Source organism: Schistocerca nitens, chromosome 3 (genome assembly GCF_023898315.1).
Source record: "Schistocerca nitens isolate TAMUIC-IGC-003100 chromosome 3, iqSchNite1.1, whole genome shotgun sequence".
Classification (NCBI taxonomy): domain Eukaryota; kingdom Metazoa; phylum Arthropoda; class Insecta; order Orthoptera; family Acrididae; genus Schistocerca; species Schistocerca nitens.
In genome coordinates, this window is record NC_064616.1 from 736,209,365 (window position 1) to 736,227,733 (window position 18,369).

Sequence of the window (18,369 nt, forward strand, 5' to 3'; positions counted from 1 at the left end):
TCTGTTCATTTTTCGAACATTCTGCATCTTTTTAGCCTATAGACTAGTATTATATCCGTTTTTTCCTGAAACTCTTTGTACACTCTTGATGTCACAACATGCAGTACATGCTGCCTCCTCAGTCTTTTACTGATAACGCTGAAGTTTTGAGGAGTCGATGTATCTGAAATTCTTTGAATAATTTCTGGTTGTCTTTGGAAAAACAGTTCCACCCTTTCTTGTCAGGTTTCCCATTCTGAATGGAGTATCTAGCCTCAGCTCTGCAACTTGTTTCCGGACGCTCTCTATTAGTTGACTTCTTGTAATAGAGAACTCCTTATTTTGACTCTCCAAGATCCACTTAACTAACCAAGCTTCATATTCTTCATTCTGCGTACAAGAAGGACCTGCTATGGGCATCCAATTTTTTACAGCTTCCAAAGCCTGAAATATTTGATTTTCTTCACACTTGAGAATTTCTTTCCCTTTTCTTTCTCCATGTCATGTTAAAGCAAGAAAAGTGGAAAATTTGCAAGCGATTGATGTCAAGCCGACAAGGCAGTGGTAGTTCAAAATTCCAAACAATTAGGCATTCAAAACTAAAATAGTATTCTAACACCAGAATCTGACAGTGTATGTGCCATAACCTGGCAGCAGGTGTCAGGTTCTGGATATCGAATAGTATTCTAATACCAGAGGCTGACAGTGGGTATGTGCCATGACCTGAAAGTGGTCGTCAGTTACTGGGTCAGAAAACTGTACTTTAACACCACAAACTGAGAGTGTTTGTGCCATAAACTGATTTAAAGAAACCAATAACTGTCCGTATTTGTTATCAGGATATAGCTCCAATGAAATCGTAGCGCCTTGCATGTGCACATGCAACCTACAGCAAGTCTCGACTTGTCTAAGAAAGCGAAGATGCATTGATGTCAACTCTGCTAAACATGAGACGCTTGGAGCTGGCACCAGTTTGCATGTGCAGGCGTCAGCAAATCTGACCATGACGTCACTTCTGGTTATGACTTGTTTTTTGCCTAAATGAATGTGTATTAATACTATTGAGTGCGTTATTTCAGCAAAGTATCATGTAGTTTCCACTGTATGCCAGTATAAGTTAATATTATTGACAGAATATGAGAAAAACTTTTCTTCAAAATGAAGTCAATTCCCTAACATGTTGGTCACTGTAAACGTCTTCTGAATTTGATATCGGGTTTTGCTGAACTAACAGCAGTTCTAACAAACAACTCAGACAATTTGGTTGTGGGAATTACATTGTTTAGTTTGACACAGAGATCAAACTATTCTTGTCAACAAGTGCACTTAAAGCTTTACGTTAGATCAGCGGTAATGTTATATAGCAAATCTTTACATATATTGCTAAGTAATTTAATATGTTGCAATTCGTTTTCCGAGAGGTCCGATATTTCTCTCTACCTTGTTCCATCACTGACTTTGACCATATTGTGTTCACATTTCGTACTTCGTGCATTACGAAGTTATAGTAGCGTATCATGAAATATGCAGTGTAAGTGCTATGAAGCCTTAAAGATCTCACCAAAGTGCATCTTTCTTAATACGATTTGTTGTGCTAAAGAATTGAAAATATGACGTTGGTTGATAAACATGCTACCACAGGTATGTCCACGATCAAAAGTAATAAAAATAAACTAAATATGCCAGTCATTAATGTTATTTACATTGTTTGGTGCATTATCTTCTTCCCTGTAATGTGGTGCTTGGTCAGCTTCAGTTTTGTGTATAGCCTTATATATGTGTTAGATGAAGTGTCAAGTGCCACTCAACATGTTATTTTGTCCACATGTATTTTGTACTGTTATTTGTAATAATACAGATAAATTAGGCATGGAGTCATCATTCTGACACTTAATTTGAGAGTTCTCAGTCATGGTTTAGGCAACAAGCGTAATTAACACATTAACTGCATTGTTCCGACAGCTGACAGCTATAGAAAAGTAATACAGAGTGTCCGTATTGTCAACTATCACTGCTTGAGTGTTTAGCATATTATTTTAACCAACATGTGTTTTGTACAGTTATAGAACATCAATACAGATAATTTAGATGTTCAAATAGAGTTTCAATAGTTTTTTCGAGAGTTGATAGTCATGTTTTAGGTGTCAAGTGTAAGTTGCACATTATTTCCAGTAGCTGATATGTTATTTTAGAAAACATATATTTCATAGAACAATAATACAGACATTTTACACATGGTAATAACGTTGACATAACCGCTGTGTGTGTGTGCTTAGATATTTTGGTAAATAATACAGATGTGGAAATATTGTCAATTACTCCCATTATGCACTTTCGACTGACATTTTAGACACTGTAATAACACTGCGACACCTGACAAATATCATGTGTTTCTTGCAGTTGTAGATCAGAACACTGACAATTTGTAAGTGGGAACATTTAATGTGACTGTAAACTCTGTCTAATACCAAATGTGGTACAATAAACGAACTATATTCATTGATAGTGCAGCGTAACTTGCAAATTCCGTCAACAAAAAAATGGTTCAAATGGCTCTGAGCACTATGGGACTCAACTGCTGAGGTCATTAGTCCCCTAGAACTTAGAACTAGTTAAACCTAACTAACCTAAGGGCATCACAAACATCCATGCCCGAGGCAGGATTCGAACCTGCGACCGTAGCGGTCTTGCGGTTCCAGACTGCAGCGCCTTTAACCGCACGGCCACTTCGGCCGGCCTTCCGTCAACAGTAGGGTCACGTATACAGATTGATAACACAAGCATTTTAGATACGGAAATATTTAGTTTTAGCGTCCATTGTGCTTTCCATCAACTGTAGTACGAAGACCAAACTATGTTCTTTCACAAATGAAGCTTAAGATTGAAGTTCGATCAGCACTATTATATGTATTTCGATAAATAAGACAGGCATTTTAGATGTAGAGGTACTTAATTTTAGCTTCCATTATGCTTTTCACCAAGTGTGGTACAAAGATCGAATTGTGCTCGTTGACAAGTGCTGCATAACTTGTAAGTTACACCCTTTACTTATTTTTGATAAACAATCGAATGATCTTGAACACAGCGCAAAATTCAAGTCATTCGGATATTTTTGTACATGGCCAAGGTAGCGGCTGTGGGGCTACATTTAGATTGGCTGTAACATTCTAATGGTTTGCAAAATACTGGATTGTTATTGAGAGAGCAACATATGTATGTGTATGCATGAGAGAGATGACATTTACTGAAATTTTTCTGACGTAATTGTGTATCAGGTTACTGCTGATATAGCATCTTGCCCCTGCATCTAGATATATTTTCCCTAAAATTTTCTATTCCTTCTGGAGGTGAGTCTGGTGGTCGAAAAAGGATACTATAATAAGTTTTGCTCGCCCTTGATACTGAGTTTCTCTCAGACAGTCCTGCATGCAGTTTCAATATCTATCTCGGTGGATTTCAGTTTCTTGTTTACTGTGAGAAATATACCACCTCTGTTTACCATAAACCTGTCCTTTAGATATACTCTTAAATTATACCAAAATAACTCACTAATATCAAGATAGTGTTTAACCGTCTTTCTGTACCTAGTATTACGTGAGCTCCACTGCTTTTCAGGAGTGCTGCTAGCTCTGACACCTTGTTGCGAATGCTCCAGCAGTTATCTTTATCTGGTCTGTATGAAGAGTAGTCTAATCTAACAAATCTTTGTATACACCTCACACACATTCAGCTATATGGATAACATCCCCTGATGTATAGTGCACACCTGACTCATTTAGAGTGCGGGAAAACCACTCTTACGATGCCTCAATTTAAATACGAGTAGGGAGTGGATTGAAGCTGCGTTCTTTCGCATTTGGAAAAAATTCAAAACATATTTTAAATAAATAATGGTTAAAAGGCTTAGTAAATATAACTTCTTAGGAGTGTTTTAAAAGAGCAATCTAAATTACTTCTGTACATTTCTATGAACCGCCTGATATCAGTTTGGTTCGATTTCTTGTTTTAGCTACTTGCGCGTGATACTGTACAGCAATGAAATTAAATTGGTCTAATAGTCCACATTCGCGGTGTAGGCTGAACTGCTGTTCAAAATGTGTGTGAATTCCTAAGGAATCAAACTACTGAGATCATTGGTCCGTAGATTTACACACTCCTTAAACTAACCTATGCTAAGACCAACACACACACACACACACACACACACACACACACACACACACACACACACACACATGTCCAAGGGAGGACTCGAACTTCCGGCGGAAAGGGCAGCGCAATCCGTGACATGGTGCCTCTAACCACGCGGCCACTCCGCGCGGCACTGGGCTGCTCACCTATGTTATATCTCTAAAGCATAGGCTGATACTTTAAGCCTTTGTCTGTGCGAGTACCACAGATATGCGTGTAACTATGAATATATATCTTGTTATCGAGATCAAATGAAGGAACACAGGTAACCAGTTAATGCTGTGTCAGCATCAAGACGTGAGGTGCCCAGACGGTTTTGGCGATGTTAGTTATAGTTCATTTGTTTAGCCTGCTCTTCACTGTCGTTTTGAACTGGTATCAGATTATTTGTAGACAGCATTACCGAGCAAATGTACTGCCGAAATAGATGTATCACTATAATAACTTCCGTAGCCGTGTGCCCATGTGGCACGTGTCATCTCAGTCTGCTACTTCCACTCTTCAACTCGATAAACATAATATATTGAAAAAATGATCTTGAAATTAAACAGTTTCTGAAGAACTCTGGTTTCATTACATGCTGAGTTCTTAAAAGAGGTCCCTACGTCGATGCCAAGTCCACTCAGCTTGCATGAAAGCTAGCATTTCCATTGGAGCCATTCAAAAAGTGTTGCTTTAGTCGATATAGCAAAATTATTTCCATTATTGGTTCAGCTGGCGGGGCTGAATAATTAAATATGCTATTTTTAGTCCATATTGAAATCATAAAACATCCAGATATCGTAACAATAATCCAGAAGCATCTGTTATAGCACTATATTAACAAAAATCGCAAAGAGAAACCCATGTTCAGTTCCTGCTTGCAGTGTCAACGGGAAAGTGAGTAACTTAGACATTTACTAGGAAAGTGTTTTTTGGGTTACAATAATGACCAACATGTTCTACATTGTGTACTTTTGTCAGTGTTCCATTATATGCATGGAATTTCAAAGACTGTGTCTTCAATAAGAACTTTTCAGACATTGAACTAGTCACAGTGTCTCTTAATGTTAGGAGTAGAGTGGGACTCACTGTGAACTATTAATCCTTTCAAACGCAGACTTAGCGTTTACAAGTACACTAAACGATTTATTGTTAATGTTATGAACATGAGAATCATGCATTCCACAAGCAATAGAAATTCTAGAGCAACGTAGACTGTATTAATGTTAGCCGAAACTGGTCGTTTTAATTTCATTACTATTCTAAAAATAACGTATTGCTTATTTCTTTTTAATGATACAGTTGTACATAAATTATGTATTTTGTGCAAAGTATCACCAGAATGTTATTGTTAGCTATTAAACAGATTAATTTTAATTTGTTGATTTGTTTAATTGAAAAACAGCCATGGACTTCAACAGAATGCAGCATGGACAAAATACGATTATGTCATTTTCGGTGTATAACATCTGTGTGTTGATAGTACTTTAAACTTTTAAACAAAAGTAGGTTGCACAATAGAAATTCGAGATTCATAAAAATAGTTCCTAAGAGATTGCTCTATAGATCAGGTATTTAGAAAAAAACGCTTAAATGCATACACGACTATGTATTATGTAGACCACGTACACTTAGTAGTTGCAGCTCTATCATTCCTGTCGTTATTTAAAGCTAGTTTCATCATAAGGACATCTTGGCGGAAATGTTTCGTAGTCTCTCGTATTCATCTCGATTAGTTTTCGTGTCTTGTTTGGGCATCTGTATGCTCTGATATTGGGTACAGTTCAACAGTAATTGGTTATTTGACTGTTTTCTGGCAATCGTATTAAATGTTTACGTATGTCATTGTATGCTCATGACATGCGTTTCTCCTCTTGAATTTCAATATTCTGCAGTAAAAATGGAAATGAAATTCAAATAATCTGAAAGCCCACTAAAACGCTCTATACGAATCATGTGATACCTGTGACGTCACTGGCTAGCTCGCTGTTCCTAGTGTTATAAAGCTAAGTCACAGTGATGTCTTGGTTTGGAATTTACGTTTTGGAAAATCGATTGCAAATGGTATGTCGTGTCACACTGTATAAATACATCGGTAAAAACTATTGGAAAATTATTTTGAGTGTTTCAGAGAAGGAGAAGGCGCATAAAAAATGGTTGCACTGTACCGGAAAACTGCCACGATGTTGATGTCCAAGTTCTCTCGCTTAATTAAAAATGTCTTGCACTCTGAAGTTAACATTAATTTACCTCCGAGACACGCTCTCTAGCCTGCAATAATATTTCAACTTCGCTATAAAACAGATCGATAGTACTTTCATATGAAAACCAAATCACAATTATAAAGCTTCACCGCACCGATTAGAAACAGAGTATTATTGTTTTTTTCCTGGCGTTTACATTCGCTTACATTTGCAATAGCTGTTCACATACGTCATTTTCAAAAAGATATTTTTTAGTTACTGCGGCCACACACTTTTTACTTAATTAGAAACGATGTTTTTCATCTTCGTATTGTCTAGCTATGATCCTTATTGTTTAAGCTTTTGAATTTCATCATCTTACATAATCTGAAGTAGAGTCTGCTTCAGACACTGACGTTAGTTTCACTCACGAACAGCACAGCCCCTACGTTTGTATTACCTGCATGTTGTACATTCTTTATATCTCTCCGCGTGCAAAGCCTTCTACACCTCGTTCTACTGCGGGAGTATGGTGTATCTTCAGTGCTAACAATCCTTTTAATAAAGGTAACTGTTTGTAACAAAGTAGATGCATTTGTCCTCAGTTGCCCATTTCTCAGACATTCCACCATTGAAACAACTGCTACAATGAGTTCCTGCTTACGCTATTTTCATATTTCGTGTAAAACCTCTAAAAATTTGTGAACCTTCGGGGATTCGGACACGCGTTGTTCTTATATGCCATTATATTCGGTATTCGTTGCGCCACAGAGAGGGTGCTTTCTGCCATACCTCTACTCAGTACCCTACATAGCGGAAATCAGCACTGAGATTTGCCAAGAATTGTTTTACTGTGTTTTGGGTGGTATTTCATGACTGATGGTCGACAATCTAGATATAAGATACGGACCCATTTGCAAAAGTTCCACAGTTCCTTAGTTTTGAGCTGGTTTAATGATGTTGTAGGGATCAGGGAAAAGAATGTCCGTCCTTGCACATGTCGCCGCTCTAAATGAGTAGAGCATAAACGCATCAATTTTCGTAAGATCTCCGCTATAAACGTTCACAAAATTCCTTTCTATTGTTACTTAAAAGCTCTAAATGCGTTTTGCATCACTAAATAGCTAAATTATTTGCAGAAAAGTAAGAAAAAACATAGAAGCTACGACTAACACTCGTGTACCACTCCTAGTGTGTGACGCCACCAGAGCGTCAGTCAATAACGAAGCGTTTTCGATCACGTGACCAAATCTTGATATTTAATGACTTTTAAGCTTTAATAACATGAAAATGAGAGAAGTTTTGTGAGGATATTGACCGTAAAGGCGATCTGAATCTTATAATCACTCCGAATAACAACAATCCGAACCACATTTTTAACATAGGATAATAGCTTATTGTGCGGCGGAAGATAGGTGAACGCTCGTGCAGAGATTTATTCACAGTCATTTCCCTTTGCATGTTTATGTTGTTGTTGTACTCCTCAGTTCGAAGACTGGTATGATGCATCTCTTCATGCTGGTCTAAAGCTACACTGTGGAAGCCTCTCCATCTTTGCTTAACTAAGGTAATCTACATTCATTTGAACCTGCTTACTGTATTCGAGCCATGGCCCCCGTCTACGGTTTATACGTCGCAAACTGCCAAACTGACGATTCCTTGATGCCACAGAAAGTGTCCTATCAACCGATTCCCCCTCCCCTTTAGTTAAGTTGTGCTACGAATTCCTTTTTCCTCATTTCGGTACAATATCTTTTCATTAGTCATTTGATCCACCCATCTAATCTTCAGCGTCCTCTTCTTGTCTTAACTGTTTATCATTTCATTTCAGTTCCGTACAAGGCTACGTTCTAGACAGATACCTACAGAAAAGATTTTCTAACACTCATTTTTTGAGTGTAACAAATTTCTTTTTTTTCAGAAACTCAGTTCTTGCGCTCGTCAGTGTGCATTTTATATCCTGTCTACTTGGGGCATCATTGGTTATTCTGCTGCGCTATTGGCTAAATTGATGTACTACTTTCATTGTCTCATTTCCTAATCCAATTCCTTCAGCATCTGCTGTCTGAATTCGACTGCATTCCATTGCCCTTATTTTATGTCTGTTGATGTTTATCTCACAATCCCTTTTCAAGATTCTATCAATTCCGTTCTGGTCTTTCAAGTCCTTTGCCTTCCCTGACAGGATTACATTGTCGTCAGAAAATCTAAAAGTTTTTTTTCTCCTCTCTGAACTTTACTTCCGTTACCGAATTTCGCCTTGGTTTAGTTAACATAGTGCTCAATGTACAGACTGAATAATATCGGGGATAAGCTCCTTTTCTGTCCTTCAACACTTACAACGGCATTCTCGTTTCTGTACAGGTCGTAGACAAGATTTATCTCCTTGTGTTTTATCCCTGCTACCTTCAGAATTTCAAGGAATGTGTTCCACTCAACATTGGCAAAAACTTTCTCTAAATCTACAAAAGCTATAGACATATATTTGCCTTTCTTCATCCTATATTCTAAAATATGCAGCATGGACTGTATAGTCTCGCACGTCTCCACATTTCTCCAAAACCCAAACTGATCTTCCCCGGGGTCGGCCTCTACCAGTTTTTCCATTCTTCTGTTAATAATCCGTATCAGGATTTTGCAGCCATGATCTATTAAACTGATAGATCGGTAATATTCACACCTATCAGTACTTGCCTTCTTTGGAATTTTTATTATTACGTTCTTCTTGAAATCTGAGAGTATTTCCCCGGTCTCACACGTATTGCATACCACACACAAAAGTTTCGTCATTGCTGGCTGTCACAAGCATATCAATTATTCTACTGGAGTATCCGATACCGAGGGGCCTGGTTTCGATTGGGGTCTCTCAGTGATTTATCAAATTCTCTTTGCAGTATCATAACCTATATCCCATGTCATCTTCATTTATTTCCTCTTTCCTCTCCATAATATTGTCTCCAAGTTTATATCCACAGTGTAGTCTTCCTTTGGTAAGGGCATAGGAATGGTGCGAAAACAGTAATAATTTCCGTCCATCATGCACTGTACAGTGTACGTCGTATTACAGATCAACATTTGAAGCTTTTCGTTCCTGTGACTTAAAGAGTAGAACAGGTTTTACGTCAGATCTCACATTTAAAGAAAGCTGAATGTTACCACTACTAAAATAATTTGACACGAAAGAAATACGCCACTAATGAGAAATCATTAACATCAAAACGCGATGTTCATGTATGTCTAGGTATTTCTTGCTGCGCTGTATGGAGCGGCGTGTCAATCAGTTCACAACCAGTATGCCTCAACGAGGCAAAGGTTTCTTAGGTTACCGTATTCTTCGCTCACGTGCAAGCCCGTTGGAGCTCAACTTGATTGCGCTCTCTTCATGCACAAATATTTACGCAAATTCACTAATCTGAAATATTCAGAAGCGCTTGAAGAGTTCATCTAGTTTCAGTAGACTATGGTGCGATTACATTTTTTATCCGTTGGGATATTACAGCAGTTACGGTTTTTCTTTACAATGGTTATGGTGCTTTGAAATGTAATTCAGCTGTCTCAGGAAGAGAGTATAATGATATCGCACTTGTTGCTTATTTATTCAAGCATTTTTGTTAAGAAGTAAGTATAGGGCTTTCAGGCATTCTGCTACACCTAACCTTCGATCACTGGAGACTTAACGCGCACATAGCACGGAGTTGTATACAATAATAATAATAACAATAATAATAATAATAATGAACACCTCTACCATAAGAAATGAAAGAAAACTAGGATGTATTATACTACAACTTACCACATTCAAAATTCTATCCAAAGCCCTGTTAAATCTGCTAGAGCTGCAGATAGGTAGGAGGATACCAAAGAGAGTTCAAGAAGGAAAAATCATCCAGTGAACTAATCTGTTACCTGAGAACGATATTAACAACGAGAAAGTCCAGGAACACCTCAATAACATTCGTCGACTTCAAGACGGCCTACAAATTCATAGACAAACACTCTTCAGCGCACTGTAAGAGAAGAAGGTGGACAAGACCAGAAACTAGAAACATTGACAAATGGTACATCCAAAGTAATATTCATCGGAGAGATCTGGCAACCATCCGAAATCAAGATAAGGAGGGACAGGGATCTTGCCTGTCATCCATTCTATTTAACTCAATTTTACAGAAAATAATCAGGTCATGGGACAAAGGAGTCAGTGGGGTAAAGATGGAGAGACACAAGGAAAGAACCGTCAACACATATCTGCCTTTTTATGATGATAATAAAACTACCATGGAACCACTACGACAAAAGAATATCTCCATCAATGACAAATTAAGATATTAAGATACAGTACTCCAACCGCGCGACCGCTAGGGTCGCAGGTACGAATCCTGCCACGGGCATGGATGTGTGTTATGTCCTTAGGTTAGTTAGGTTTAAGTAGTTCTAAGTTCTAGGGGACTGATGACCTCGGAAGTTAAGTCTCAAGTGCTCAGAGCCATTTGCACCATATGAACCACCTGGGTAAAGGAAATCATGGAAAATCTCAATAAACTAAACATCTCTACAGAAGAAATGACAATTAGAAAAAAAAATACAGAGAAAAATTCAGAAAACAGAAATTTGAGTAAACGCCCGAAGAGACAAAAAAAGAACATGAAAGAAGTCGACAGGAAAGAGGAAGAAGAAAGACAATGAATATACGAGAGGTTTCTGGGGAGAAAGAACAAAGAGACAGAAAAAAATGCTATGAAAATTGATTTTGTTTTAGAGCTCTCTTTAAGCGACAATACCGTTAATAATTATAATAATAGTTATGAAGTAAGTATAAGTATTACAATAATGTCAATCTTATTAACATTGGGTTACGTAATTTTCTCACAAACACAACGTTTCTGTCGGATGGTAGCAATGACATACGAGCAGAAAATAATGGCAGCACACAGAGGGAATCTTATAGGTGTAAGAAGTTGGTTGATCAGGAGAGGAACTAAAAGAAACAGGGTACAATTATTATAAGTAGCGCAAGGAAAAGCAGCAGTAGACAAGAATAGGTATGACAATGTGACAGAAAAACTGTTTCGCTGCTGTAGAAAATGGGGAAAGGTCGGATGCACCGAGTGGAAACCTGTAACCGATGATAACAAGGAAAGCTTTAATCTATTCTTGAACGCAGTGTTGTATTTAACAGACGGATGCTACTGATAAGTTTATTCTAAGAGTTTAAAAATGGTTCAAATGGCTCTGAGCACTATGGGACTTGACGTCTGACGTCATCAGTCCCCTAGAACTTAGAACTACTTAAACCTAACTAACCTAAGGACATCACACACAGCCATGCCCGAGGCAGGATTCGAACCTGCGACCGTAGCGGTAGTGCGGTTTCAGACTGTAGTGCCTAGAAACGCTCGGCCACACCTATTCTAGAGTCATATGGTTCAAATGGACAATGATGAGAAAGATTTAGTTTTACGCAAAGGCACATGTAGGATGCTGGACATATCAGATTTTGCATTGAAGTTATGGAATTATCAAATGAAAACTCAGAACACCACACGCTAATAAACCAAAGAGAGAAACAGAGTGCGTGAAAGTCAAGCTACCTATCCGACCGCACCCATCTTATCTGAAGACAGGAAGGATTTTGTGATCAAACAACCCAGTGTTACACACACATCTTACGCCATCATCCGTGGCTAGCTCGAGGTCTCTTGAGTTTTCGTGACTGTGCCGTGTTGAGCTACGTCACAGAGGTATAGACTCGACACATGTAATGAATGGACTAAGTTTTGTTTTATGTTAGGTGGAACTATTTTTTTAACTTTTCGAGTTGCCACGCGGGGTAGCCGTGTGGTCTTGGGCGCCTTGCCACGGCTCGCGCGGCTACCCCCATCGGCGGTTCGAATCCTCCCTCGGGCATGGGTGTGTGTGGTGTCCTTAGCGTAAGTTAGTTTAAGTTAGATTAAGTAGTGTGTAAGCCTAGGGACCGATGACCTTAGCAGTTTGGTCCCATAGGAACTTACCACAAATTTCCAAATTTACTTTTCGAGTTGCTTTTAATCAAGACTGAGCTGCTGTTACAATTTGTTCTTCCCAGTTTAGAAGCTCATCCAAGATTGTAATGAGATTTTCCACTGTATATCCTGAAGAACTATGGGAGGAAATGTTTAACAGTAATAGTCACTGGACAACCTGTGGTGCGATATTAAGATAACCTGTAACGTCTTAGGATTTAGTATAAGACCGAGATTTAATAGCCCATCGTAATAATGATAAAACGTCACACATCATGCCTGGTATGGCACAAACACTGCTCGCGGGGCTCGTGGAGCTGCCACTTAGATACAACCAGTCATCGTCAGTAAACAGGCAGTTTTTACGAGGATGTACGAGGATGTAATGCAGCTGAAGTCTCATTGATATTCAGGGCGCAATGCAACGGACTTAGGAATAAAGCCTTGGGGACTCCTGTGGCCAAATGTTCCCCTAATGACTTCTGCTATCCTGATGCGGCTCACTGATATCTATAAGGTAGCTGCCAAACCGCATTACAGCATTGATAAGCAGATTTATTCTCATAAGTAATACATTGAAATCGACAACACCAAATACATTACTGTAATCAAACAGTGTTAAAGTGGTCACTTCACTTCTGTACATATCTTGTTTAATGTCAGTAGTAATTTTAATTAATTTATTTTCTGTGCTGAGTTGTTTTCAGACGCCTGGTTGATATTTCAAAAATGGTTCAAATGGCTCTGAGCACTATGGGAGTTAACAGCGGAGGTCATCAGTCCCCTATAACTTAGAACTACTTAAACCTAACTAACCTAAGGACATCACACACATCCATGCCCAAGGCAGGATTAGAACCCGCGACCGTAGCTTTCGCGCGGTTCCAGACCGAAGGGCCTAGAACTGCTCGGCCACTCCGGCCGGCGGTTGATATTTATCAGCCGGCCGGAGTGGCCGAGCGGTTCTAGGCGCTACAGTCTGGAACCGCGCGACCGCTACGGTTGCAGGTTCGAATCCTGCCTCGGGCATGGATGTGTGTGATATACTTAGGTTAGTTAGGTTTAAGTAGTTCTAAGTTCTAGGGGACTGATGACCTCAGCAATTAAGTCCCGCCGGCCGGAGTGGCCGAGCGGTTAAAGGCGCTACAGTCTGGAACCGCACAACCGCTACGGTCGCAGGTTCGAATCCTGCCTCGGGCATGGATGTGAGTGATGTCCTTAGGTTAGTTAGGTTTAAGTAGTTCTAAGTTCTAGGGGACTTATGACCACAGCAGTTGAGTCCCATAGTGCTCAGAGCCATTTGAACCAATTAAGTCCCATAGTGCTCAGAGCCATTTGATATTTATCGTGGATGTTATAAATATTAAAGTAGCCTGTCAACTGTTTCTGAAAAATGTACTACAAGATTTTAGATACTTTGATTAATATACTATTGGTCAGTAATCTCATGGAGGATTTGGACAACGGTTTGCAGCGATAAGTTGCACAAAAAAAGGTTGTCAGGAGGTGAAAATGAAGGCGAAGACTACCAGCTAGTTTCTGTTTCCGCTACATTATACTATGTTTACATAATTTAGTAGGAGTACATGTGGTGTGCTGCCAATTTTGGTCTGAGCATTTAGCATTATCTCTGAACTTTCTGTAATAAGTTTCATTCCAAGCCAAGCAAGGGTCATATAACCGCACAGCTTGCTTGCGAGTTCTCGAATAGTATTAAAATGATGTAGCTGTCTTAAAAAATGACTATCGCTGAAGATGGAAGAGGTGCGAACCTTCATGTCACAACATTCATTTGTGCGGTATCGGTTCGTGAAACATTTTCCTATACATTCATTAAATCTGTAAGTATCTGACTTTAACAGCTTTGGTGACTGTATTCACAATTTTCTTCTTCATTTCGTCGCACAATGAGTTTCGTTTAAGATACCCTAAACGTATTATGATAAAATGTATGTAGTTGACGAGTTGTAACTTGTACGTCACACGCTCTGGGAAAAAAGGGGAGGTTCATAAATCACAAACACACGTAGGTTTTCCGCATGTAGCACACCTACAGGTAAAGTGTGTAGATGTCTATAAATAGTGCCTTATTATGAATGCTGCCAGTATTCATTTGTATCAGAATTAATCATTCCAATCTTTTGTAAAGGTAATATGTGCTTCAAAAGTAGTTGATAAAGAAATAGAGAAGATGGTTTATACTATACTGTCGGATACGCATTAAATGTGTAACCACGAAACAAATGTGTTATATAGATCACTCGTGGGTCATTCCATGACGAGCTAACTTTCATGAAAATTCCGTATAGTAACCATTCGGTCGATATAAGTATTTACCCTGTGAAAGTGAAATCTAACTCCATACCCTGTTTGAATACGCTAATACGAATGACTATTGGGATTTCACAGGTGGAGTGTCTCCATGTGATTTTAGGTACAAATTACTAGGCTTTGTAGAGAGGCTTAAACTTCCTCTTGTAACCCGCATTTTACATTCATATAAAAACATGAAGAACACGCGAAAAACGGAGAGACTGCACTCCTCGTAGATCGCAGGTGCTCTTCAGGACTGTTTCTCAGTAAGGAAATGAAGGACGAATACACAGACAAAACTAGGAGCATATAAGCCGCTATAGAAACGGAATCAATGAAAAACATTTCCTTTGCAATATGTTACTAAAAATATAAAACTTCATTAATTAAAAAGAATGTTCCTCACATTTCTTCACAATACGACAAAAACAGGCATCCGAGATCCTACGCACATGGAGATGCACTGCGCTATTGATCATCTGAGAAAGTATCAACAACTTCAATAAAGGAAAGGGCTCTGGAAAGACGCTATTTGCATTGATACGTTGCTGAGTTCTGTAAAGCAAAGAGTCTTAACAAAATCTATAACATTTTATGTATTTTTAATGACGTAAGAAATAGTTCCAGGAACTACGCCACATTTCATGCCCTTTTACTGATACAGCGCTCCTAAACACGAAGTTTAATTGCTAAGCTGCAAAACTTTAACTCTTAACGACGAAATATACTCAGCAACTTAAATTATCTGTCACTCAAACGAGCCAGTTTCACCTGTAGCTTATAAACGAGGGGCAAAGATCCCGGTATGAAATCGTTCGGCGTGGAGAGACGATGGAAAGCAATACCTCTGAATTCACTTCGACGTAAAACTAAGAGAGATGTGGCTGGCGCATTGCCTTGGTAATATTTGATCTATGCAGAAATTTTTGACGTGGGTGTGAACAGAAATGCCAGGGAAGCAACTGGAGCCCATATTTTGTAATCCCTTGTCGAGCAGTGCTCGTAATTATCAGTTCACAACCGGGCAAGATAATGCGGCCCTGTAACTATCCCACGCTAAAATATAAGCAAGGTCAATCGAACAAATTGTTGCTATTGTTAATATCCGTAATTCCTGCATCTTACTTATATGGCTTTTGTAACGAAGTAATACTACTCTCTACACTTCAGTCATTCAGTATATCATGATCTGTATGTGATAACCTGGACGTTGTAATTCGAATACGCCAGTGCTAACCGTACTGGATCCAACACCTGTATCGTAACGATTTTGAATGTTTAACGGTTTTCCAGTGGAACGCGGTGCAATTATGCGCTCCCTAGACGGTGCGAACTCTAGCCTATTTTCTTGTCAGCGATATCTTCCGCTTTTTTAAAAATACTGTAGCTTCACCAACACGCAGACTACCTGCCACGGGTGAATTTTCAAAAACTTAGATTTTCTGATGTGAGGTTTGGCTTCGAGCATCTTATTGGACTGGGAATCATTTATAGTTAAAGAGCTCATTTGTGTCATAGACTGTGTAAGGAAGTCTTGAAGAAGCTCTCAAATATTCAGTAGCCGGTCCAAGACCTTATCTACTCCGGCTTGCTGTACCTAAATATTCAGTCAGTCACACGAAAACTGCTATATCTATAAACCTCTTTTAATTTCGACATAGAAAATACCATGCATTATGGGTAAAATTGGACATCTTTACGCTTTGTTGATTCTTTTATTGCAACGGTAGTACATCAGAAGTTGTGGAAATATAACTGTTTCCTGTTTCCTTTCTCTGTGGAATGGGTTATCATAGCCAGCAAGAATTCACAAAATCTGTTTTACTCACCTAGCTGATTCTTGTTTAAGCGTGAATCCTTAATGTAATTCTCGATGATATCCTTCCCTTCTGCCGATGTATGGTCTTCAACCAACATATCTACGTTCATGATCACAGCTGAGCTACCATTTGTTTACGTATCTTTGCACAATCTGAGCAATAAACTCGGCGCTCACCACCTCCAATCCTCGTATTTCAGTTCTGCCCCCTCCACCGATCCTGCTTCTGAATGCCACCAGTATTCCCACGACTGGGCTGTTTGAAGTTATGTAAAGCCTACTCTGCATGCCTCAAGACTCCCACGCTCAAACAAATGGACACGCGATTTCCGTATCGAAGTCAAGCTGGCGCAGTACATGCTTCGATGCGCCCTTTCACGAAAACTACCGTGTGAAGTGGCACTGTGCTAAGACACTGGACTTGCTTTCGGAAAGACTGGATTTCAGTTCCCCGTCTTAGATTTTCAGTGGTCTCCGTAAATCGCTAAGGCGAATGCTACAGTTGCTGTGAAGTGGCGCAATGGCAAGACACTGGACTCGCTTGCGGAAAGACCAGGGTTCAATTCCCCATCTTGTCATCGTCATTTAAATTCTCTCTGGTTTCTCTAAATCGAATAAGGCGAATGCTAGGATTGTTCCCTTGGAAAAGACACTACCGTTTTTTCTTCCTCGCCCCTGTTCGGTCCGAGTTTGTGCTTCGTAATTAATGCTTTTGTCGCCAACGTGACGTGAAATACCAGTCTTCCTTTTTTAGTTACTTAAAGAAGCAGAAAATTTTAGAAATAGCTTTATATTTAGGTGCGTCGGCGGAAACAATATTATATTTCATACAAAGATGAACAAATTAACAGTGTTTGAGAATTGCATCATATACATCGGAAACCTTTAGAGAACTACACGGACCAATCACATTAATGTCATCACCATCTACGTTCAACGTCGATACAGTTCCCCACAGTCGTTTAATGAACAAAGTAAGACCATTTGGACTATCAGACCAATTGTGTGATTGGATTGAAGAGTTCCTAGATAACAGGACGCAGCATGTCATTCTCAATGGAGAGAAGTCTTCCGAGGTAAGACTGATTTCAGGTGTGCCGCAGGGGAGTGTCATAGGACCGTTGCTATTCACAATATACATAAATGACCTTGTGGATGACATCAGAAGTTCACTGAGGCTTTTTGCAGATGGTGCTGTGGTGTATCGAGAGGTTGTAACAATGGAAAATTGTACTGAAAATCAGGAGGATCTGCAGCGAATTGACGCATGGTGCAGGGAATAGCAATTGAATCTCAATGTAGACAAGTGTAATGTGCTTAATGTGCTGCGAATACATAGAAAGATAGATTCCTTATCATTTAGCTACAAAATAGCAGGTCAGCAACTGGAAGTAGTTAATTCCATAAATTATCTGGGAGTACGCATTAGGAGTGATTTAAAATGGAATGATCATATAAAGTTGATCGTCGGTAAAGCAGATGCCAGACTGAGATTCATTGGAAGAATCCTAAGGAAATGCAATCCGAAAACATAGGAAGTAGGTTACAGTACGCTTGTTCGTCCACTGCTTGAATACTGCTCAGCTAGGGTTGATAGAAGAGATAGAGAAGATCCAACGGAGAGCAGCGCGCTTCGTTACAGGATCATTTAGTAATCGCGAAAGCGTTACGGAGATGATAGATAAACTCCAGTGGTAGACTCTGCAGGAGAGACGCTCAGTAGCTCGGTACGGACTTTTGTTGAAGTTTCGAGAACATACCTTCACCGAACAGTCAAGCGGTATATTGCTCCCTCCTACGTATATCTCATGAAGAGACTATGAGGATAAAATCAGAGAGATTAGAGTCCACACAGAAGCATACCGACAATCCTTCTTTCCACGAACAATACGAGACTGGAATA

At 39.3% G+C, this 18,369-nt stretch overlaps 1 protein-coding gene across 1 annotated transcript in view; it reads right to left on the reverse strand.

The window, feature by feature from the left end:
* LOC126248710 (acyl-CoA synthetase short-chain family member 3, mitochondrial) overlaps positions 1 to 16,614 on the reverse strand; it is a 345,178-nt gene extending 328,564 nt beyond the window's left edge. The window contains exon 1 of the mRNA XM_049950007.1: positions 16,477 to 16,614. Within this exon, the coding sequence (XP_049805964.1) occupies positions 16,477 to 16,576 (100 nt within the window). The 5' untranslated portion in view covers positions 16,577 to 16,614. The remainder of the gene's footprint in view (positions 1 to 16,476) is intronic.
* Between the last annotated feature and the right edge of the window lie 1,755 nt (positions 16,615 to 18,369).